This window comes from Corvus hawaiiensis, chromosome 4 (assembly GCF_020740725.1).
Source record: "Corvus hawaiiensis isolate bCorHaw1 chromosome 4, bCorHaw1.pri.cur, whole genome shotgun sequence".
NCBI classification, from domain to species: Eukaryota; Metazoa; Chordata; class Aves; order Passeriformes; family Corvidae; genus Corvus; species Corvus hawaiiensis.
Genome location: NC_063216.1, coordinates 15803716 through 15829376, shown reverse-complemented (window position 1 = coordinate 15829376; position 25661 = coordinate 15803716). Strand labels below are relative to the sequence as shown.

Genomic DNA, 25661 nt, shown 5'->3' with positions numbered 1-25661 from the left:
TTCACTACCACTGAAAACCTTGCCTTGCCTGTTCAACTTTAATTTTATAAGAGCTGTGTATTACATTTCAGCCCCATATAAGTAACATACAGGAGCAGAACATGTTTTAGCTAATTAATGCTTCTGTAACCAGAGTCGCTGAAAAATATGCATCAAATATTTATATAATTGGCTCCCCAAAGAAGCATTGCCTTGTTCTGAGTGCTGAGAGACTGAAATACAAAGTCCAAAGACCTAGAGCACAAAAGACCCCAGTCTGCTTCCAATGCTACATTACTCTGCATTCTCGTTGGCTTCAGGAGGCATTCATTAATAGGGATAAAGGTCTGGGACTCATATTAAATTTCCATATCCTTTTAATGTTAGCTGCTATTAAGCCTTCCTCTGCACTTCGGATGAATGAATACTTTGAGGCAACTACAACGTCCACACTGAGTGCCTGCAAGGTGTCTCTCATGTACTAAGGGCATGAGATGTTTTCCTGGGATTATCCACAGAGCACATTGATAGATTTTGGGAAAAGACTTTTTTTTTCTTTTTTTCAGGCTTTTAATTACTACTAAATTAAGCAATATCCATTATATAATTTTGGCTACTTTTTGTCCTTAACAGCTGACAGGAGACTGACAAATAGGGAGCACCTTAGTGCAACAACACAGTGCATTTTAACCCCATAAATAAAATCTCCTGCAGCACTACAAGCTTTTGTTTGGCTCAGGTTGGAGGCGTTGTTGGGAGGTTTCTTTGGCTGGTTGGGTTTTTAAGTTTATATGGGGTTTTTTCCACAAAAATGCAAAAACATGCCTTGGAATATCAAGCAGAAAAATCCAGTCACAACCTCCAGCGTCAGTAATATTATTATCAACACTGAGGACCTTAAGGACTTCCTTCCCCTCAAGTGTAATGTAATCAAGGGGTTTAGTGAGACGTTTTTGAAACAATACTAGCTCAAAAATTCAGGTTAGATGAGCTTCTTGGAGGGTAATTTACACTTTGTTTTAGGATTGTCATCATCTTCCCCTTGAAATAATATTTCCTCTCCCAACTGCTATTTAGCAAAGTACAATTCACTTCCAATGTGCTCGAAAATGATCCAGCTTTGTCAGAATGCCAAAGCACATCTCCAGTGTCTTCTTATTCCATACCTATTATGCCTTGCCATAGGTAATACTAATTGAATATGGTGTGTGTTGCATTTGGAGTCATTAAAGCAACAGCAAAATTCAAATTCAAGGGAACTACTGGTTTCAGATTAGGTGAAACACAACTATCAGTTTCCCCAGAAACAAATAACAAGCAAACAAACAAAAAACAAAACAAAGAAGAATAAAACAACAACAAAGAAAAAGAGGAAAAGGAAAATTTAAAAAATAAAAACCAAAAAAACAACAAGCAAGAACTGCAATGCCCATGGTATTTATTGCCCTTCCTGGGCAACTTCATACCCAAGACTATCATTGTGCAGTCTGTCTTGGACATGCAAAATATCACCTTTGTTTAAATAAAGGAAAACAAACAACAAAACAAAACAGGAAGGACGTATTAAGAGAAATGAAAGTTTCCCTGGAGGACAGCAATAACAAATGATAGAAAGTTATTAGGCAGTTGAAAATGTAGTCAGAAATTCCTTAATTCACAAACAATAACTGGGAGGTTATGGAGACAGTCCATAGTCTTGCCTATTTTCCATGAATTCAAAAGGAACAATATGCCTCTCTCCACATACAAATTCCACATAATTTTTTTTTCTTGTCTCTCTTCTTTTACACAATGAATTGACAATACAAGTGAGAAAGGTGTTTATCCATCGTTATCAAGAATTTAACAGTCATAATAACACCACGTGTTAACAAACATATTAACATCATGGAAATTCACACTTTTCCAAAAAAAGCTGCAGAAACAAAGATGTTTAAAATTGTTGTAATTCTATCCTGTGTTCCTAAAGATGAACTTCCTGACGTCTAAAAGGTTTCAGCCTACAAAAGCTGCTTCTAGAAGAACTCCCATGGCCTGTGAGGTTGGTAGATCCAAACCATTCCATGATTCTTTGATCCAGGACATTGTATCATTCTTAAATTAGTGGATTTTCTTGCAAAACCATATGAAGATGACGTAACGCAGAGAAACCACAGCCTGCTCTAAACCAAGGATCCAAAACTGGAATCCCTTTAACATTTACCTTTTCAGCCAGACCAGACTTACCTTTAAACCTGGTCCAGAGTATATATTAGAGAATATATCTCAACTTCCAATAGCATTATATGAAAAAAGTCCATTTCTTATATTAGCACTGAAACGAACAACAACAAACAAAAAACCTCCACCTAGCAAACATTCAGTTCAGCATAATCCACTGGAAATGTAGTAGTTGAAAGTCCACTGTGCTGTACAAAAATACAAATGCTGCTTTAAGGCTGTTCTCAGTTTAATAAATTTATAGACACATTTTTTTCCCAGGACTAAAAGCAGAAGTTGTTCTCATATCAACTCAACACACAATTTTAATCCATATGTAAGGACAGCTGTGCCTTTCACATGTGCCTAACCAGCATTTTCTACACAATTCACAGCAAGAAAACATGCAGAACCTTCAGCATGTTCCAACAGGAGTTAACTAACAGAAGAAAAAATCAGTGAGGTGAGAAAAAGAAAAGGAAGTAAAAGCCACAGGTCATGGGTAGGGAAGAAAAAAGGATAATGCATAGCCCTTCCAGTCCCTTCCAGTTTCTCAGGAAATTCTTGAAGGAAAAACACTTTCCCCTTTTGATTAGACAGCTCATCTGTTGGGGAAGGATGGGAGGAGGGATGGGGGACAGGAGTGACTCTGTACATACACAATAAGAGAAGCGATGGAATAGCATTTTTTTGTCATTTTCAAAATCAATTTGTTTTTCCCATGAAAGAACTGATCAACAGTTTCCTCTGAACTTCCCAGTTCATTTACAAAAAAGCCTTTTCCTCTTCATAGTGAAGACTGTGACAAAAAGGGGTTTTTTGATCAACACTTTATGACATCATTTGTCACTCTGTGTATTATTTAAGAGCATGTGTCATCACTTGGAAGGAGGCCAAAAGAGAATTTGTATCCAGCTGGATTTAGGGTAAGTAATGAGTCAAATAATCAAATCCAAATCTCCTGCTAGACCTTTCGGGTTCTGATGAAATTCAGAACTGAAAGGGGTCTCCAAAAACAGCTGTTGTCCTGGGTTTTGTGCAATTTGGTTATAAAAATCATAGCACTAAGATGGACATGTACTGAACCATAACCCCCATGTGCAACACAAAAGAATCAGGATCTGAGATCACTTTTTTCTGCTCAGTGCAAGGATGGCTCAGCCAGGCTGTGCAGTGAAATACAACCCAGAGCCACCTGCAACTCAGCAAATTAAGCAAGGAAAATGTTAAGAGTCAAAAAACTTTTCTACTTTCTACCCCTGCTAGTGATTTAACATGCATACACTATGCCAAGCCAGTCAGACTCGAATCTTCAGATTCAATCTGTGACTTGCTCCCTGTTTTGGAAGTGTTGACCGGTTGCACTGGAAGCAACGTGAGCTGTAAGTTCTCAGCACGTATGTAAAGAAGCTCTAAATCTCTCAAATTTGGTGTCAAGAACAGAGCACCTAAAACCAGAACCCAGCAGGGACTTCCCTTCACTGGATACAAATATCCATGGCTTTCAAGGAGGCATAGTGGGATAGCACAGAGTTCAGTTCAGATTTGGAAGACCTGTGCTCGACTGAGTGACTGGCAACAGCCAAGTGAAATAACCACAGCTCCCAGCTGACGTGAGCATAGCATCATTCCAACATCACACACATGGGAGAATAAAAACATCATAGGCTGGGAGCTTCTCCTGTCACAGCATAGGAGCTGTTCAGTCTGTGGGTGGAATGAAGACAGGACACAAAACTTACACATGGCTGAGAAGAAAGCTGAGAGTCACACTAAAAGTATTGCGAGGAAATATGAAATGTCTTAGCGGTATTCCAGCAAATTACTTAAGAGATACTTCCTTCATTTTAGCAATATTTAAGGGGGTTTTTTTGGTAAGAAAAGCATGTTTGCTGCATTTCATAAAACATTTAGATAAATAAATATGTTTTCACCTAAAGTAAGATTGAAATTGTTACTCAACACTACATTAAACAACAATAACAACCACGTCTTTCTCAGACAGAAAGGACCAAGCCACACAAACACACCCTGGCCACCTTCTTAGCTTCACACCATATTTTGGGCATCCAAAGTGGCCATTATCCATCAGGACACCCAATGCCATTGGGTATGACGCGCAAGTCTCCCCCTCTTACCTCGGGGTCTTTCTCGATCTCCAGCCCCGCTTCCAGCAGGTTGCGTTCGTACTCCTCCCGCTGCAGCCGCCTCTCCTCTTCCAGGGCATCCAGCGGGCTGAGCTCCACCACCTCCAGGCCTGGCAGCCCCGGCCACTCCCGCAGGGCACGCTGGCCATCGTCCTGCTGCTGCTGCTGCTGCTGGGGCTCAGCACGGCCCTCCCTGGTGCTTCCGTTCCAAACCAGGCCCACAGAGGCGGATCCACGCGTGGGCTCCGGGGAGGCCGCGATGGGCACGTGCTGGGCCAGGCGCCTACGGTAGTGGTAGGCCAAGACATAGTCGACCTTCCTCTTGCTGTCCCTGAAGTGCAGGCCACTCGGGGAGGCCTTGTCCCTGGCCCCTCCCTGGGTCCCATCCACGTAGTTGTTGATAACCTGCAAGAGAAACACAGGAGTCTCAAAAAAGCCCAAATAGGTGGGAGGAGTCTATCTCCACACGGGCATGTGAAGCCATGAAGAATCCAGGTACGACCTACAAACATTCATTTTGCAAACCAGTCTCACTTCATTCCTTCTCTGACCATAAACTAAAGATAGTGGCCTTATCCCAACACATGGGCTCCCTATGGAACAGCAGGTACGGAGGCACACACCAACCCTGTTGCCCTGTTCTGCACATGCACAGACCAAAGGGAGAAGACACTCACATTTTGAAAGTGGACAGAGAAGTGAGAATAAGGATCACATTACAGGCCATGTGCCATGTGCTGTGGAGCAAAGCAGGCAGGGAAGGGAAGCAAAAACTGTGTCAGAAGGGAAGAAATTGATCTTAGCCAGAACAAGAGAAATATCTTCAATGTAGTTCAAGGTCCAGAAGGTCAGGGCTGGACAAAAACACTTTGAGAAATACCAGGGATTAGAAAAGATACGTCCCATGAATGGTTAACAGTGCTAGCTTGTATTTTAACATATCATGAAAAGACTGCATGACTGAAGGGAATCCATGGCTAAAATCCTTCAAACCACCCATGTTGCACTCAGTCAGCCCCTCAGACCAGCCCTTCTTCATCATCTCCCTCTCAGAACCCTTCTGGGATGCAGCTCCAACAGTAATCCCACCATCACTCCCCAGCCTGGACAGGAATTCTGCAGCATCCATGTGGAACTCTGGCACTGGGGCATTCACTTGCACTTCCCACTCACCAAGGCAGCCCGTGAGTTTTCCAAACCGTTTCCAGCCACCATTTCCAGCACAATGCTGCTGTGTAAAGCCCTTCACAGAGCTCTCTAAAGTGTTATTCACTCGAGTGACACCAGCCCTCCAGTGATGGGGAAACAAGATAAAAGCAAGGGTCAACCTGATCCAAAGCAATCATCCCATAACCTAATTCCAGACATTTATGGTTCCCACAGGTGACTGTACAAGCAAAATCTTGACAGGTACCAGTCACAGGTTTCTTTCTCTCTTTTTCTCCCCTTCCTTACATGTGTTGGTAGTGCTGAATGCAAAGTTAACCACTCGCTGTGTGGCAGTTATCTTGTTTGTTAACACAACACAAACTTTTGAAGGCATCATATAAATGTGCATATTATTATATACATCAACACCTCGCAGATTCTTGTTTTTCATTGTTTTGCTTCACTTAGTTTCCCACAAAGTAGCTTTCAGTCATCATATCACTAAATAAATATTGGCTTTACATGCATGCTACATCCTTCATCCTTTCACAAAATTACCACCAAATAATCTGTTCTGCGCACCACACTTACCACACCCTTCATGAGTAAAGCATAAATACAGTCCCTTTAGGCACACCCAAAATTACACTCAGCACTACATCCTGGCAGAATATAAAACTGCTTGTGAGACAGCATTTTATTGCAATTTCCCATTTCCTAATTAGATACATTTTCATGTAGTACTCACAGGCAGTCCATGCAAACCTCCTGGATCCATCTCTGCCCCAGTGAGGAAAAACCCGTGGCAGATTTCTAGTGTCCCTCCCAGGGACTTTCAGGCTATACAGCGCAGAAGGAATGATGTCACCACCACCACCAGGTCACTGGCACAACGCAGTGCATGAGCTGGCTCTACAGAAGATGAGCCCTGAGCATCCTCTCCTCCCTTACTGGAGGGTGTGGGCAGAAACAAGAAGCACGAACAAGAAGCGGGAGAGGGAACAAGGAGGTTGGAGAAGGTGAAAATCACTCGGAGGAGGTTTTCCTGTTTGTTACTGTGTGGAGCCACCTGCCACATCCCAGCCACCTGAGAGGGCACCATAGCAACACTTGGTGTTGCTGGAGTTACACAGGGGATGAGGAGAGTCAACAGTGACTCTCCCTCTCTGTGGACTCTTTTCCTCGCTCTTGGAAGCAAGGTGCCATCCCCATAATTATGGATGTCTAATTCACAGAAAACGAACCAAAATTCCCACAGATTTCACTAAAGACATTTCCTGCCCCTAAATTTGCACTGCTTGCCTTACCACGTGACATTCTGGCACAAGAAGACTTTTTTAGGGAGGAACACAAAAAGTTGCAATTTCAAAAATGTCTCTGAAGGTACTATCAAGATCTTTCCTCCCCTCTCACAGCCACTGTAAAAGTCAGGAACAGTGATTTAAACTACCAGCTTAGGTCCTGCTTTCACTGCTTCTTGATACTTCCAAGACAAGAAGCCATCACACCAAGGAATAAGAAAATGGGAAGGTAGGATCAACATTTCATGATGATTTTGTTTTAGTGGTCTGATAGCAAATATATCACTACAAATACATCCCAAAAGGTGCCTCCTCTAATGACAGCTCCCCTCCAAACACCATAGCCCCACCACACTTCCACTGGGAATCAATCCAATCCAGCCCCCAATAACACCTGGGCACATCTGGCTCAGGGTTGGCACAAGCACACCCGATTTAGTGATCAACCTGCAGACCTTTTCTGCCACTAGGGGTAATAGCAACTCCTCCATTCCCACTCTGAGGGATTTTGGCTAAAGTAAACAATTAACAAAAGTTTGGTGAGATTACTACTGCAGAAATTAATTCTTGCTGTACACAGAGAGACAACTGAACCAACAGAGGCTGTGGTATCAATTGCCTCATAAAGATGCTTCTCCCAGTTCTGATTTAACCAACACACAGGAGGAGTGCACCCTGCTTTCTCCTCCTGCTTCAAGCCTCTTCCTCATCCCAAAGGCACTTGAGGTAGGTCAATGAACATGCAACCCTACTTACAGAACTTCTGTAGGACACCACTGATGCTTCAAGAGCTCCATTGGTCCTGCTTCTGTGCCAGGAAGACCGGTTCTGAGAAACAGTGAGGTATTTGCTGTTGTAGGCTGAAAAAGAGTCCCTTGCTGATTTTGCTGTCTTCTGTCCATTCAGGGTTGGGTGTGAGGAGGGTAGAGCAAAGTCTGAGAAGGAGAGATAAGTCTCATTACATTAAGCAGTTTTTGTGCAGGTGGTTCCCTAACGGAATGAGAAATACTGCAGTAAGTAAGTATCATTTATTTCTAGTGATGTGAACAGATCTGGTGGTATCAGGTACAGGTACAAACTTATGGACCATGGTCATTCTCCATGAAGAACTCTTTATGCATGTGAAATGCTCATGAAGTACATCTAAGTTCATACCTACATGTTCTGGTCTCAGGGACTAATGTCTGGAATATCTAGACATGTTCCCCATTTCTCATTGTTTGACAAATGACATGGTCACAGTGCAGAATAATGGAGGGTCTGGAGGGATGGAAATCATCACAGAATCACAAAATGTCCTGGGTTGGAAGAGATCTGAAAGATCATCTCATTTCTATCCCCTGCCATGGGCAGGGACACTGTCCACCACAGCAGCTTGCTCAGAGCCCCATCCAACCTGGCCTTGGACACTGCCAGGGATGGGGCAGCCACAGCTTCTCTGGGCAACCTGTGCCAGGGCCTCCCCACCCTCACAGGGAACAATTTCTTCCTCATATCCAATCTAAACCTGCTCTCTGTCAGTGTGAAGCCATTCCCCCTTGTCCTGTCACTCCAGGCCCTTGTCAAGAGTCTCTCTCCCATTTTTCCTGTGGGCTCCCTTCAGGTACTGGAAGGCCACAATGAGGCCCAAAAGCCTTCTCTTTTCCAGGCTGAACAATCCCAATTTTCTCAGCCTTATAGCAGAGCTGCTCCATCCCTCTGATCCTCTTGGAGGCCTCCTCTGGCCTGGCTCCAACAGGTCAATTCCATACAGGCAGTAGCACAGTGAAAAATGCTGATAAAAACCAATGGGTACAGAAACTATTTTGCATACAAATGTTTCATACTCTTTCCCCCTCTAGTGGTGCCACAGCTGAAATGGGGTTGACTGATCCATACTCTCATTCTCTTGGAGAAGCTCTTACTGTGAGGGAAAACTATGTCTTGGTCCTTCTTCCAGCATTAGTGTTTTATACCCAGGAGAAGACATTCTGTACGCATCTGCCCACATGGTCAGCACCATCACCACTACAGAGACAAAGCACCACTGCCTCTGTCCAGTCAGGACTTTTCTCCAAGAAGAAGAAATAGCTCCCATCTATCCAAGCAGACACCACATCCACTGTGTACTGCGAAAGTCTGGAAGCTGTATACCCCACTCATTTAGCTGAGCCTCTTCTACCCCCTGTACTCAGACTGAAGCTGCTTCCCAACCACCACGTTCTGAGAGGGCAGACAGTGGAATGTTAAAGAAGGAAATGCTTGGAGGAGGGGGGCTGACCCCTAAATGTTATGATTATTCTTATGTTTCCTATCAGTTACAGATTAGGGTCCAGCAGCACTTGAACAGTCCAGCAGATTGACTCACCAGTCTTCCCTGTCAGATCTCCCAAGCAGACTCATGCTTGGTTTACTGTAATGAAGCACATAATGATGCCACAAGGGAAACTCCAAGGAAAATAACTAATAAGTGAAGGTTTCATTCCCAAAGGCCACACACAATGTTTCTCCAGTATTTTCAGACTGAGTCTGGGATATCTCACAAGACCTTTACACAGTCAATTAAAGACCTCTTTTCTTTCCAGTCCTTTTAACTAGGCCGAGGAAAAAAGCTGCAGTTCATTTATAATAGCATGATTTCATTTCCATTATGCTTCCCAACCTCCAGAAACTGTGTCACGAACCTGAGATTAACACTGGTAAACTGGTGAGGCAGTCAGGGACTCCCAGTCAGAATAAGTTTTTTGATGGAAATGCAATTGCCATATCTGTATTTGGAAGACTCCTGTTCTCCCAAAAGCTTTACATCTTCCCGAATTAGACCAATTGAACCAAAATGTTTTGTTTTGAGTGCATTCCAAATTTGACAGTTCTTGCCTGTGGTACAGCAGTGCCTCAGGGGCTTCAGCTTCAGATGCAGCCTGACCTCATTCCACCCTGTAAGCCTTTATGACATCTGGCCTTACATGTTCTCATTCTGTAAATATTCTGTAGGAATTAGTATCAATAGAAACAAGCTCTGTGTGTGTGTGTGTGTGTGTATGTGAACATATATTAAATTGTTATACATGCACACATGCATAGCTTTGGTGTATATGTACATATATATATATGTATCCCCAGAGAACAGCAGTACAGTGAATCTTGAATTCAACTCGGAAAGCAAACGTTCAAGAACTACACTCATTCTACAAAAAAAGCTGGGGAGCCATCCCTCCAGTCAAACTTCATTAAGTTGTAAACGGCTTCCAAGGACAAGATAGCTCCAGCACCGAGATCAGTGACCAGCTCCAGTTCCAGTGCCAATTCACAGCCAGTCACCACCTGCTCACTCAGCCTCTCTGCACTCCTTTGCCTCAGCTTTTTGCAAACTTAAGGGCTGGCCACACGTGCAGCAATCGACCTCACTGTTTGTGTTGCCAGGTCTTTGTCTAATGTGCCACCATGAAGAAGTCGCACAGACTGCCAAAAGTGGAAGAACTGAGAGGATGTGTTAAAGGACCACACTGCTTGTGAAAGAGGCGTTAAGGGAGTCTGCCTAATTAGGAGCTCTGTATTAAATCCCAAGCAACAGCCAATTAACTGAGCTGAGTGGTCCAGATGATCAGATTATCACAGCACAGCTACTTGCAGAATACGATGCAAGTGGTTTGGCCTCCCAGGGCACAGACAGCAAACTGCTTTCATTTATCTTCCTCTCTTTCCAGTTAAGTGCCAGAAAGGCTCTACATTTCTGAAAGACACCACAGTTAGAAGGATGCTCCTCTGCGAGGCTGTTCAAAACATCTGCGATTTAGAAGCATTGTTTGGCAAACTCTACCCCCCAAGTAGGGATGAAAGAAAACCTACTTGAATTTCCTGTTTCCTTGTAGCTTTACTCAAACATATCTTTTTCAAAGGACCTATATATATATCAAAAGGTGTAGCATGGTTATACATGTGCTCTTTAGGTCCTCAGTAAATAATGACTTCTCAGCTCTGAATATTCACATCTAGAGTTGCTGATTTCAATACAGGGGGCTGTATCTCTGCTGTGAACTCCAAACTATCACACAGCTCACCAAATCCTGCTATTTCTGTGCTCTCCCATCCAGTCCCTTACATTAAATTATTTCTATAGTGGACCAAAGTGTGCAAGATTTAATGTCACTGCACTAGATTCAATGTCTACTGCTGATCTGTCTTTTTTGAGCCCTTCTAGTGCTCTTTTTCTATGTCAGATCCTTCACTGTTTGTTAGTCCTGATATACGCTCATGTCAGGAAAATCGGGTGCTTTCTGTAATTTTTGCATGTAGAGTAGAATGAAAAAACCAAACCAAACAAAAAACCTCGAAACCCAAGAGGAGAGGAGGTCTGTAAAGTTACAGACACAGTTGAACTGTGTAGATGAAGCTCAGCCAAAATTACTTCTTATGCACATCTCCACCAAACTCAACACAACTACAGCAAAGCGTGATTTCCTCCCCTATGTCTTCAAAAGCACCATTTTAGGGCCTGTTAAGAATCACAGGAGTTAAAGACAGGCAAGGCTGTTTGGGTTGTCTCTAATGCTATCTAATTTGCACACTGTGTGTTCAGGGCTCATACAGTACCTCTCAGACTGCAGGTGGAAAGGGCAAAACCACAAATCCTGACTAATGCCTTGGACAGCCCAGGTGCATCTGCCTGTCTGAACCCCATTCCAACACTCAGTTTGAAATGTCCTGAGCCTCCAGGACACCCAGCTGGAGAATCTCTTGGGTAGGACTCAGTATCTCAGTTGTATTCCTTTACATCTGGCCACACATAACACTGATTCCCTTTGCTTTCCCACCTCCAGAATATGATTAGAGAAGAAATGCTCTTTCTAAAGAGAATCATCCAGTTCTGAGCCTAGTTACGGGACAGATTTTAATAGAAACAGCTAAGCAGCAGGGGACTAAACATCTAAATAGTTCTTGAACCATTCTAAAGAGAGATATACCAGATATCTAAAATTTAATGGTCAAATTCTATCCTTCTATTATTCAAATAAGAAGTTTGAAGTACACAGCAGAGATATAGCCCCAGAAACAATGAGCTAACATGGAAACAACCATAGAGCTTTTGACCGTGACAGCAAAAGAACAATGACCCAGCATCAGCAGTGCAAGTTATTCTAAACTTGTGCACTGGGGACTCCAACACAAAGGTTTTATGCACTGAGCACATTTGTTCCTGGTGTATGGGAATTGAGATCTCAGGGCTGCACACTTTCTTCTGGAAAAGGATATTGCTCACTCCCCACAGTTGCATTGCAATAAGGCAAATGCAGGTGGAAACAGCAGAAGTCCAGCACAAGGCATTTGCCTAGTGGTTGTCTTTTCCACATGGATCACAACATTGACCCACAGCTGCACTCCTGAGGCTTCAGGAGAAATAAACTCTGCATGTTTTATCTCTCTGTACATAACCTGGGCTGCAGATTTCTCTTTCTTTTTTTTTTAATGTCTTAAAGGAGACAGAGAAGTCCTTCCAAAGTACTCCTTTCTCTGTTCTCCACCCCATTTTAGTCTATCCCACTTCAAAGGCAGCAATTAAGAATGAAGCAGAGAACAAACTTACCGGGCATGTGTGTTTCCATGTTGCCTGGAGGTTTGGCTGGAAGTTGCGTCAGTGCTAAAATAGGATGTGGCTATGCCGTGCACAATCTGCTTCTGCACTGGCTTAAGGAGGGAACAGCACCAGCAGCTATTTCCATCCTGCCCTGATCCTGATTTAAGCAAACCACAAACTGAAGCTAATTAGTGAGACCTTCTGGTTTGGTGATTACCCTTATGGAGGGAAGAGAGGGAGAAAGACCAAATTCCCATGACCTGAGAGGCCATGGCAATTCTCTGCTGGAACTTCAGCACCTTGTCTTCATGCTCCATAACGCCTCAAGAAGCAAGGTAACAACAGGCATATTTTGTCCAGAAGGCAGTGGAGAGGAAGGAAAAAAGCTAATGCAGAACCAGGGCTCCACAACAGAGCCAGCACTGTCCAAAGAACCAGCACTCGAGGATCAGATTGTCTTGGAGGTGGCTTCTGCAGGGAAGAGTGTCCTTATATCCACAAAGCTTCACAGTGCTTCCGGGTAGGAGGTAAGTGTGGAAAGGTTTTTATAAGGCTCTGTTTCAAGTACTCAAGTTACCTCAGTGCCTGGATGCACTGTCATTCCTGCATGAAATATTCAGGGAATTATCTTGTAATCAACTGTCTAATCAGAACAGGTGATGGATCCTGCTTAGCCTCCTACCTTGCAATTTAAGCAATGTATAGGGAAGAAAAGCTGTTGATGACCAACGCTATCTGAGAAAGGACTTTTATTTGCTAATGCTAATTAGAGGGAGACATAACTAATTTGAGTCCAAATCTTTTTCTCCTTTTAGCCTATTTATGACACTATGATGGTTTCTCTAGTGTGACAGGGAGAAATTGATTTATTCAATGCCTGAATAAAGTCCAGTGGTTCTACAACCTCGTGAACCAGGACAGTGCACTATGTCATGGCTGGCAAGAGCAGAAGTTGTCTCTGTCACAGAGAGATGGACTGATGCACTCTGACTGTGTTATCAAATCTGCTGACTATGTAAAGGGAAGAGTGCAGCTGTTGTGTCCCAAAACTTGGGCTGAGTGATGTAAAATTTTCCCAGCAAGACTAAGAAATATACATGGGGCTTTAAATTCATTAAATCACCCCACTCTTCTTGGTCCCTACTTTGAAATGGCATTTCTTACCTTCTAACCGATATATCAACAGATATCAAATACTTTGTTCTTTTTACCCTGCTAGTATCTTGTGTTACTCTCAGAACTTCTTTCAGAAGTTTTAAAAATCATTAATATATTTCCTAGCCAGGGAACAAATCTCCTGCTTTCTACAGTTATCTCAGGGAGAGGGAAATAAAAACTTTATGGAAGTTCTGCTACTTTCCATGCACAATCTATGCTGCTCCAACTAAGCTCAAAACCAGAAAGGCAAACGCTCTAATTCTGGAATAGTATAGGAATGTGGAGGCAGGTCCTGCTGGGATCCCTGTGGAGTTATAGCTCTGCCTGCACAGGTTCCAATTACCAGCTCCTACAAGCCATAAGGATGGGTGTATTACCTGTATACAGGTAATACACTTAGCTCAGGTAACAAATAATATACACAGCAATATGAGAGGAAACAATATCCAGCTGCTTAGAATGGAAGTAGTCTATTTTTAAGACTTTCCAATGAAGAAAATCATATCTTGGCATCACTGTCTTTCCTGAGGTACCTGGGTACGGTGTTAATTGATAATGCAGAGCTGTGACAAATAATACCAATAGACCCAATCGTGTTTCACCTGCTGTACAGGAGTGGTGCTTGCAAGTGTCTAGAAGTTAGCAGAGTGATTAGATGTTTTTAATTATTAAGAAGTTATATAAGACTCTTCCCCAAATCCATTTAGCATTCTTGTAAATCTATCCTGGGGCACACTCAACGATCCAGTTGGTGTTCTGAAGCGGTGGGATGTGCTCCTAACCATTGGTGGAAAGGTAAAGGCCAGGGTAGTTCAAACCCATCAAGGCTCACAAACACTATGCATGACTTGGGAAACGACATTCCTCAAAGCCTGGCTTTTGCTGGAGAATGTCAACAGAGCAGTCAGGTGTGCAGTGCTACGTGATGTGCTGGCACACTTGATCATAGGCAGGATGATGCTCTTCACTTCTGCCAGGGAGGAATGCTCCTGGAATTGCACTAATTGCAGGTGCCTGTGTGAAAGGCAATGAAACCTGCATGGAGCAGGTCCGAGCCCGCTGCATCCTTAGGCAAAAGACAGACAGCTCTTTTGGGGCAGATGGCCTGAAAACGTTTGATTCTCATGCCAGCAAGTCAAGGTCAAAAATGTATTTACCTCCTCAGCCTGTTTAAGATGTTATAACATTCCCTTTGGCTTTTTCTTTCCTGCCAGTCTGTTTCTACAACAGGATTTTCAAGGAAGATTCCTTCTGGCCTTGCGCACGACAGGGGTTTGGAATACACAGGTAGTAGCCAGGCCTGAGTAACAACATCCAGACCACACCAAAGTCCCCAGAACTCCCTGCTGTAAGGAAAGCCAGTAAGTGCTCTTCTCCTGGGCTGCACTGCACTGAGAAGCCAGTGCATGACTCATACAATTCATTATCTAATTAGAAGACCGGTCTGAAGCCACGAAGCCTTAGGCTGCAATCCTGTTAGCTTTCATGAGCTAAGGGTCAGGCTGGGTGAGGGCACAGGTGGAAACAAAGGGACATCCCAGCCATGCTAAGTGAAAGAGGATGACATTTGCCTTTTACTCCCAATCCATCCCTTCTTTCTGCTCCTCTCCAATGCTCCAGGTTGCTATTCCAGGAATTGCTGATCTTCAGTTCCAGATGAACTGTTGATTCCCTGGGTGACCCAAATCCATCTGTCAGGAAGCTTAATATCCAGAGGCAGCTACAGGAAGGAACTGGTGTGAGGGTGGAGGTAAACTGGTGACAGATCTACTGCAGCAAGTAGGGCTGGTGACAATTAAAACTGGGTTTCTCTCTCTGGTGTTATTGTGGCCCTACAGCAGAAGAAACAGAGATGCATGGAAGGCCTGCACTTCTAGCACTGTGCAGCAATAATGGATGTCTTGAAAGAATAATAAAAACAAAAGGGCTTACAATTCAGGGTGTGTTGCATCCACAGCTGAATGGCAAGAGAGAAGCAGCAGGGATCTGCCTTGTTCCTCTAAAAAAGGAATAAAATGTACCTTTTTAGTTGAAAGCACAAGAGTTTTTGTTTGTTTCCATGCAGATGTAGAGGTGTTTTGACCCATTTAATCATGTCACAGTGCTATTCATTATTTAAAAATTATTAATTAAATGAGAAGTTTAAATAATCCTTATCTTTCAAAAATGCAAATGAAAATAACAGTCGTCCCTCTCTCATATTTTTGAGAAATTAGTACTTCCCAGTGAAACTGCTTCACTGACACAAGATTCCTCCAGGACCAACAACACTCTGAAAAATCTTTTGTGTTCCATGGCCTGACCAGAAAAAGTAGAATTTAAATCCTGGTAAATTTATGCCTGGCAGCAGTAACTAAAATAAACCTGCCACTGAAAAATCTGCATCTAAATGAATTCCAACTTTTGGAACAAATGCAACAGATGAAGTTCCGGCACCTGAAAACACGGGAGATAACCACTGAGCTTTTTCCTCCAGTTGGTCTGGGGAAGGGCTGAAGTAAGAGCTGTCCTTAACCCTGTACACAAGTACTGAGGACTTGCAGAATTTACACAGCCTGTCCTCAACACACAATTTCTTTGCATTCAGCCTCAGGAGAAGCACATATATGCATTGCAGAAAGATATTTGGTTGTCTGAGCCACAACCAGTATTGTTTGTGTACCAGGAACATCCCACTCTTATTCTGAAGCGTTATCCCATAATTACTGTATTCCCTGAAAAGAATGGGAGGAAAAAGAGCAAAAAATTAAAAGTCCACAGTGTGTCACTAAGGACTGAATCGGGGAATGAAAGTGTAATGTCTTTGCAGACAATACTAAGTGATTTGGGATATGTTCTTTAAGTATAAGCAACTGTTTCCAAGCCTGATCTATTTGTGGTTGTTCAGTGGATTAATTTCCACGGTGAAATGGAGGGGATCAATACAACCTGCAATCTCTCTCCCACAATCCACCCCAAGATGAATCAGACTGCGTTCTGTTGTGCTAGTAAGCTTTATTGTTTGCTGTGTTGATACAATTATTCAGCATTCTAATGGATAAGGCAGTGTACAGAGAAAATGAGGCTTGCATTGTGAACTTCCTCCATCATAAAGCTTCAGATTAAGCAACTGGGCTTCTGGGCAATATTCATGGTGTGCACTTCCGAGCACGGCATTCGCACAGCGAGGCGGAGTGGATGTAGTGCTGCACCATGGTCCCGTTGGGACAGCGCAGCGGGATCGTCACCGTGGTGGTCTGAGTGGCTGTACAGCAGCTGCACAGGTCTTCCCACTGCCCTGTCTGAGCAGAGTACTTGGTGGTGCTTCTGCACTTGCCCTAAATGGAAAAAAAGAGAGCTGAAGTTTGAATAGAGCTTCATTGCACTCAGAATCCTGGTTCTTTCCTTCAAAATATCCATGGGTGACTTTGTCCAGCTTCTGTGCTCTGCTGTAAAACATGAACTCAGAAACAGGTACCTGACTCCAGAGTGTGGGGTGCTGCTCAAAGAGTGACTTCTTATGAGCATAAGCAGAGCAAAAGAGAGGTGAAGAAACTGCTCACACACACACAAAAGCCCGGAATTCAAAATCTCATAGGGAATGTCCAGACATGTGGTGTTGGCTTCTGAGCAAATGTGGTTATCATACATTCAGAAAGTGCTTTAGCCCAAATGCTGCAAGCCACACATCCACTGTTGTCCTGCTGGTGCTATTTTTCCTTGTTCTGCTTGTCTGGCCACTTAACTAATTTAGACCAAGCTGTCAGTGCCTGTAGCTATAAGCCCTCATGATGTAAAAACACACATCACACTCTGTCAGAGTTCATTTCCTTTGGTGGCTTTGTGCTCTTATTTCCCAGTCTAATTAAATTAAAATATCCTATCATTATCAGGGAAGACTTTAGAAAAAATTTACTTATTATTTATTCCCAATATAAAATCTGGACTTCTGCAGGAGAAACATTGATACTCATGACTTTATGGCTATGGTCCATTTACTTTGTAGATAGGACAAGAGGTCAAGAATTATTAGTTATGCCATAACTCGGATTGCACACAAGGGTTAATTAAAATCCTCGTACGGGGTTTGTTTATCTTGGAAAGAGCAGAGATGGGAACACCCAGGAGGGAAGTTATGCTTCTGTTTTAAAAGGAAGTTGCCCTATAAGGTGTAAGCAGTGATGGGCTGGAAATTAAACTTTTAAGCTGATTATGGAAGACACAAGATACGTAGAACACAACAGCTTGGTGCCAAGGCTAACGGAGGAATCACAGAGCTTCCAGGGCACACAAGTCAAATCTTGGGACTCAGGTTTAAAGATCTTTTAAAGTGTCATTTATCTAAATACCTATTTAAATTCCCCTAATCGACCCAGAGGCTCAGTGCTTAACTACAGACTCAGAGCTGAAAATAAGCTTCATACATGTAAAGATAAATATTCCTTTTTTTAATGTAGAAAGTCCTAACAGACTTCAGAGTCATTATTTTCTGATGGAAGCAAAGGAGAGTGGGATAAACAAAGCCTTTGAGTCTAACATAGGCGCCTTTTTTCATGCTGGCTTGACTAGGGAAAATTCGGCATCACCAAATTACTTCAGGAAATAAGTGCCAATGAGATTAACCCCAAGTCAATCAATGATGACAGAAACTGATGCTCCAGTTACTGAAGAGAAACCATGGTGGAGGAAAAGGCTTCCTTTTGGGAAAGGGGAGGTCTTGGGGCAGATGGGGGTTGATTTTTGTTATTTACCTCACAATGAGAAATGGGCACCTCCTTTTCAGCCACACATCCATTGATATTCCCATACTGCAGTCTGGTACTTACTGGATGACATTCCACCTCCACACCTACCAAGTAAAAAAAGAGAAAAGTGTTTGACACTGCTGACAATTGCTGTTTGTTACTCACTTCCCTTTACTCCTGAAATTGCTGTTAGTGAGGTGGTATTCCTGGTAAGATCCCTAGCTGGGTGTTTCTCCTTAGAGTAATTCATGTAGAGTTGTGTGACTATTTCACACCGCAGCCCTAAAGTTCCACTAGAGAGGAGGGTTTCCCTCATGTTTCTTTTCAATTGACTGCTTTGTTTTAAAGTCACTTTGGCCATCTAACACCAGCCTCTTACCTGGTCTTAGACAACTCTCCTTTTAAGGACAGTTCAATGGTAAAGCAGAAAAAGCAGGAAAAAGATGACACATGTGGGAACCCCAAAATCCTGATCAGACAAAAAGAGCACCCTGTCCTGACTATTCCCCAGGCTGATACAGGAGAGAGATCCCATGATTTTGGGATGATGCCTTTCAAGGCGAGTCAGTGGGAGCAGCTCTCCAGATCACCTCACATGCAGAGGTGAGTCGCTGCCTTCTGGACTGTGGGGACTCATACCTGTTTTCCAATACTTCTTGCTCAGTGTTAGGGAAATTCTCCCTGTTTTGTTGGGGTTTTTCCACCTTATGGGAAACCCATATAAGAGGCAGTAGGTATGGATTTGTTCTGTCTGGAAGGCACAAGCTCAGGGAATTGGCTTATCCCTCTGTGAAGTGAGGATGGATTGCTATGAGCTGTTAACTCTGGTAACCAACAGAGACTTTGTCCCCCCAGTTTCAAAGGGAACTTCATCATTACTACACTCAAATATAGACTAATCCAGAATATTTTCTTCTGAACTTTTGCATGTTTTGGTCTGCATCTAAAGACTTGTGAAGGAGCCAATGCTTTGGGGTATTTTGTGGGTATTTTGTGCAGAGATAAGAGCAGCTCCATGTATTGTTACTGTAGTTTTATGTCTCGGTGAAAGAACAGGTTCCTCCTCGTACCCATTTCTAGCTAACCAGTGGAATTTCTGTGTTTAACAGAACACTGGACTGAGTTTTAGGTACTATTCACCAGTCAGAAAGTTGAAGGAATTCAGCAGGGCAACTGCACAACTAAGTACATACACAAAGGGGAGAGAAAGGTGTTCATCTTCCTACCAGCAAAGACAGCTTTCTATTGGAATGTTGGCACCAAATTGACTCTGTGCCTTGCTAAAACCTTACATTTCACTAAAAAAAAAAAAATGCAGCTCATTTCTGGTTCCAGGCCTGGAAATGCCCTTTCTCTTTTAATGATTTCATCCCCACATATGATAAAAATTGTCCACCTGAAAGGCCAGTCGTGTCCACACAATTGAAAGGCACAACCAAAATAATTGTCATCAGCCTCAACACAGCTTCATCCCCTTTTTGCTCCTGACTTATCAACTTGCTCTCTAATTACTTTACCTCTGTTATTTACTCTTCTTGTTGACTGTGACCCCTCTGCAAAGGCAAGTGCTTGTAACTTAACAAGACACGTGGGATTGAGATCAACAGAGAAAAGAGGTGAGAAGCAGAGATGCAAATTCTTTGTTCAGCAGGAAAATAAGGAATATCTTTTGCCAATTATCAAGCCCTGTGCTAGCACCACAAAAATCTCATGAGAAAATAAGACCTGCTCACTTATGTGCTCCTACAAACTTAAAACCTGGAACAGTGCCCTCAGACACACTAAAAAACTCCAGTTGTGAAGGCCTAACATAGAAAGTGAAACTGGCCCCTGAGCCAACCTTTTCCCAAGGACATGTAGGACTCTGCTGAGCCAAAGGCATCAGCCTGGACTTGAGGGAACAAGTTCTTTGCCCAATTCTTTATGGCACTGAGACATTTGAAAGACAGACTCTCTCAAGACCTTGGAGGATAATGTGATCTATGTCCATGAGAAACTGAGCTACACCTAGGCAAAATGGGAATAAGGATTTGAAGGTCCATTAAATATGGGAGTTTTTAGGCACGCAGTACTTCACCTAGATGAATTTGCTTTTGTTGCTGCAAGGAGGTAGCACTTTGAAATGACTGTAACTGTTAAATAGATCTATGCATTGATCTGTTCTCATTTGGAACTAGTTTGTCCTCGATTACAGTGATTGGCACTCACAATTAGTAGGGCCTGCCCACCACCTTGTCTTTTAAATCTCAAAATTTTGTTCATAAATAATTTTGAGTATTCCTTACTTTTAGCCAGGTAGATCAAAGCTCCCTTAACCAAATTAGCTGTTTGATCCATTTGATGACAGTCTCTCAATAGCTTTCTGACTTCTATCTCTCAAGACAGAGCTCAGTGATTATCCAGACAGGCAAAGGCTGCAAACTCTCTAGGAGTTACCATCCTTCATCAGGGGTATTATTGCAGCAGTTCCTGTGCCAGTGTGGTGATGGGCTGCTATGCTGGCCATCTTTTATTTATTAGCACATGCACAGCAAAAATAGGAAAATTAAAAGACATGACACAGATGAGATGTTGATATTCTGACCTTAAAAGAGAATTTCAATCCTTTGTTATCTTTCTTTTTTTAATATTAAATAAGCTACAGTATTATTTTTTACTTACAGAGGAGAAAACTGAGAGGTTATCTGCTCACAAAAGCATCAGAGATTCATTTTAGAAATGAGAACCCAACTCTGCAATCCTTCCTTATGTAAGCAAACCCTTCCTACTCTCACAGCCAGACATTTGGATTATCCACACAATGATGCATGAAATTAAGAGTTGCAGGATTGACCCCTAAACTGACAAATTTAGGAAGCAGTCAGGCTGTTCCATAGGAATGCATTTCCCCTACCATTTTTTGGTTATTATACTATCAAAAATATTACTGCCACCAGGGTTTGGCTTTTTTGATTAATTAATTTTAAGTTGATCAATTATTCATGAAGTGTTTTCCTCGCATATTCAGTGGTATCAGGTTATGTGACTTGTCAGGCTGGCTGTGCAGGACTGTTCCTGTTACCACCAGATGAACAATAAAATAAAACATTCATAATTACCATCTGCATAAAAAGTGGAGAGTATCTATTTCTTTCTAAGCACTTGGGAATACTGTCAAAACACATGTTCTAGATGACAAAACATGACAGTGGCATCCCAGTCAGCGGGTGGGCTTCTTTGATGCTTTATTATAACCACATTGCTAAGCTCTGCTTCATTACTCTGGATATTATGGAAAATGTAGGTACTTACACACACTGCCATTCCCACACAAGATTTCTGGATTATTTACTTACATGTGTCACAGCAAGTGTTGCCAATTTTTGAAATTCTGCCCTAAAATGACAAAAAAAAAAAAAAAAAGAACCGAAATTTTGTCACTTCTCTTCTGCTGAAATAAGATGTGTAAAGCAGGGTACTAGGCAAAAGAAAAAACCAAATACGTGAATATCTGTATTATACAAAATTATAAATCTACATTAATAATCTTCTCTTTATCAATTTTAAGGTTTTGAACTTGTGATGGTATTTGCTGGTAGCTAATTGGAAATAATTGGCTTTTAGCAAGTTCAACACCTGAAAATATTGTTCTCACCTTCTATTAGGAGCTTTCTAAAATAAAGACATTAAATATGAATAAATTCCTGGAAACCAGAAGGATAAAACCAGTAGCATTCAAGTCTCATATCTGTTTAAAAAATATCACACCTGTCAAGTAAGTTTTAAAAGCCAGAAAACTTTATGTTTCTTGTTTCATTGCTATCATCCAAAAAATAATTCTCAGAAATATATGTATGATGCAAATTATTGAAAATCCACAGTGAAAGGAAAAACAGAGAAATATTTACTCTGCAGGGTGATGCCATTGTTGGGCTAAACCCCTGAGCTCACATGCTCCAAAGTCTGGAGGCTTTTTTTAATTAAAAACCCTAAAATTTTGATCTCCCAACTAGATGAAAACCACTAATTTTATAGCCCAAATAGTTCTGTTTGGGAGGGATAGGAGAAGGATAAATGCAGTTTGAGAAATTCTCGTTAAATAGTAAACTGTTTTTCACTGATTTTCCATTAAGATCATTTGAATATGATAATAACCCCAAGCCTGTAATATAATGCAGCACTTCTTTCTTAATCTTTGTTTATATAACAAAACTGTGTACCGTAATTTCACAAAGTGAGAAATGCCCTGCAGAAGCTTTATTTTTCCTGCATTATGCATAACAAATCCTCCATTTGTTTTCTGTGTATGAGCAGAGTGGTTTGACTACAAGCTTTATTACAGGCTCCCTGCTTCCTGCCATGCCCAAGAAAATGGGAACAGGTGGATATAAACACCTGTAAGATGTATAAAACCTGACAGAAGAGCAAAATCAGGGCCCCATGTGCTACGTTCCCACCTAACTCTGCTCCTCAGTGTCTAATTAACATCAAATCACAAGAAAGATGGGTGGATACTTTGTGCAGGGCTAAACACTATCCTGCTAAACAACTGCAGTCCTGGAAGTTTGATCTTCCTACAGCAGGGTGAAAATTCCTTTCTCAAACTTCACATAATGGCAGAGGAAAAATATCTTGGCATTTCGTATGCATATTTCTCTGTTTGTGTCATTGTCCACACAGTTTTGCTCTGGATCCTGAACTGAGAACATTGTTAGAAGCACTACTTGCAAACATTTGGTATTTCAAATATTCAGCTTCACATTCATAACAGAATTACTGTAAGCAGTCAGTACAGACCCACAAAAAGCCAGCATACACTTTGAAACAGAGAAAACCTACATCTTTCTGAATTTCAGAGAAAGTTCAAATTCAGTTTAGCCAAGGCATTGGGAGAGGGTTGGGGTTTCCCACCCCAGCACACAGAAGGTACCATAAACGTGACAGAGTCCATTAGGAAACCTGGGAACAGGTCCCATTTCTCTACTTACTCCTTCAGCCAGGCATCTTCTGGCATCAAATGGAGGGCAGCCAGTGATTCTCCTTTCCCAGATAAATTCCCCTCTCTCATTTACTCTGCAGGAGTGACTGTCGCAGCCATCCTGAAGGGACGCATTTGCCTGGAAAGATTGAAGGGCTGTTAGCTTTACACAGAAACAACAGGGGACAGGAAGTTTTCAGGATATTCCTTGGCTGAAGTCTCAATTAAAGTACCATGGTGGTGACATTTATAAAACATGAAAATCTTTAGTAAACAGCATTGTTTATCAAAAAGTTGTCATCTTCTGTTTAATTCCACAGCCATATTGATCACAGCTCTGCCCAGATTGCCAAAACCTGACCTTTTTCAGGTCTTAACAGGGAAGAAATTTCCATTAACTTAGGAAAAAACTTCTCTAAGTGAGAGATTTGGGGGTCTGGCCTGTGAATTGTCTTTTAAAGAGACATATATACAATTATTTACCTTCTGGATGAGTTGGGAGCTTCTTTAAAAATACTTATGTAAAACCACCCCCACACAGAATCATTTAAGTTCAAATAAACCCTTAAGAACAAGTCCAGCCACTAACCTCACACTGCCAATCAAGTCCACCACTAAACCATGTCCCTAAGGGCCACATCTACACATTTTTAAAATCCTTCCAGGGCTGGTGATTCAACCACTGCCCTGGGCAGCCTGTGCCAAAGCTGGAACATCCTTCCAGTGAAGAAAAAATTTGCTATCCAATCTAAACCTCCCCTGGTGCCAATTGAGGCTGTTTTCTCTCATCCTGTTTAAGAACATATCATGCATTAAGGCCAGGCTGGATGGGGCTCTGAGCAACCTGGTCTAGTGGAAGGTGTTGGAACAAGATAATCTTTAACGTCCCTTCCAACCCAATCAATTCCATTATTCTATGCTGGAGAAGTTTTTCAAAATTCACATTTTCAACTTACCTATTTCACGTTTAAAATGAGGGGTTTAATTTCTTCTAAACGCCTGTTGAGGTCATATTCCAGTTAAAGTTCCTTGATAACATTCATGAATATAGAATGCCCCTCTAGAATTTTGCACTGTGGTATGAAGTCTCCTTTACAAACATATTAACTTTCTTGATCAACCATTCTGAGATGAAGAAAGCACTAGTAATACCATGCTACCTAATCAAAAATGAAGCAAAATGTACTCCCCTAGGGTCTAACAGAAACTGATGATACATTTACATTTACTTATAAATAAAAGAAAGAGTGCCTAAAACTTACCTGAAGATATTGAGCCCTTCCATCTCTCAGCCTGATGCTACATGAAGTTGGCACACATTTTCCACAGCAAGAGCCAGGGATTTCCTGCCTTCTGTAATTCTAGAAGGTAAAGGACATTTTTCTGGGTTTATTTTGTTTTAAGCATGCATCCTGTATTTATTTTAAGAAGGTTTTTAAAAAAAAAAATTAGATTCAGTGGACAAAACGATGGCCAGCAAAATGTTTCTCAGTAAAGCCAATGAATTCTATACAATGCAACATGGAAAAGTAGTTGGAAGTGCTGAAACTGGAGAGAAAAGGACAAGATATCTAGTGGCAGGGAAAAGGGAGAACAAGGCTAAGCTGGAAAATTTGGAGTGTGGAAAGAAAAATAAAATAGCTGATAATACAAGAGAGTAAAAGAGCATCAGAGAAGGTACAATATAATAAAAGGGAAAAGGAGAGAAAAAAGAAAAGGGGAATAATGGAGCCCCACAAACAGCACTGAAGGGAAAAACAGTGGCAGGAAAAAAAGCATGGGAGAATGAGCAGCACTAGGGGGGGAGGAAGAAAGGTATAGAGTGGATAATGGAAAGGAAAAAACCAAACCAAGCAGAAAGGAACTGAGCTAACACATGGAAGTGTCCCACAGTAATGCCCCCAGCTGCTCCAGATAACCAACAGCTGCTTATGATGAGATGAACATTTTTAAGAAAACAAACACTTTCTGGTTCAAGTGAAGGCATGCATGTTATCCATATGTTTTTTATAGAAAGAGAATTTGGGGAGGGGGGGTTGCTATTAAATCATTGGGAGAAAACATAGTTCACTGTTATTTAGGGGAACTTACCCTACTTGCAAGAATATAAGCACCTAAGGCAGGTCATAAAATGACCATCCTGAGCAGAATATGCTGGAGTTGGCTGCACTTTTTACTTTCTTTTTTTTACTGCTTTTTACTTTCCCAACTGCAGCATCCTGGAGAAAGCAGGTGCTCCTGAGAGAATTGGTACTCTTAACCCATTTGTACTCTTAAATTTTATCCATTAGTAAGGAATTGCTTTTAATCTGGGTATACCATGAAGTCGAAGGCTTTGAGACAGGAAAGATCCTGTGAAGTGTGTGAATCCCACTGGCCTTAGGGGGATAAAGACATTCTGTATCTTATTTGATTTTTTTTTTTTTTTCCCCCTTAAGCTCCACAAATTCATTACAATGGCTAGGAAGGGACATATATCCCTAGACCTGCAAC

The 25661-nt window shown here is 42.0% G+C and overlaps 2 protein-coding genes across 2 annotated transcripts in view; both read right to left on the bottom strand.

Annotated features, from left to right (window-relative positions):
* ANO2 (anoctamin 2) overlaps window positions 1-12518 on the bottom strand; it is a 149195-nt gene extending 136677 nt beyond the window's left edge. Inside the window, exons 1-3 of the mRNA XM_048300126.1 lie at window positions 12339-12518; window positions 7532-7710; window positions 4317-4730 (exon numbers count right to left, since the gene is read on the bottom strand). Of these exons, the coding sequence (XP_048156083.1) occupies window positions 4317-4730; window positions 7532-7710; window positions 12339-12357 (612 nt within the window). The 5' untranslated portion in view covers window positions 12358-12518. The remainder of the gene's footprint in view (window positions 1-4316; window positions 4731-7531; window positions 7711-12338) is intronic.
* A 3946-nt stretch (window positions 12519-16464) lies between these two features.
* The window catches only part of VWF (von Willebrand factor), a 123609-nt gene continuing 114412 nt past the window's right edge, over window positions 16465-25661 (bottom strand). The window contains exons 48-52 of the mRNA XM_048300124.1: window positions 24431-24529; window positions 23179-23307; window positions 21547-21586; window positions 18218-18315; window positions 16465-16804 (exon numbers count right to left, since the gene is read on the bottom strand). Of these exons, the coding sequence (XP_048156081.1) occupies window positions 16616-16804; window positions 18218-18315; window positions 21547-21586; window positions 23179-23307; window positions 24431-24529 (555 nt within the window). The 3' untranslated portion in view covers window positions 16465-16615. The remainder of the gene's footprint in view (window positions 16805-18217; window positions 18316-21546; window positions 21587-23178; window positions 23308-24430; window positions 24530-25661) is intronic.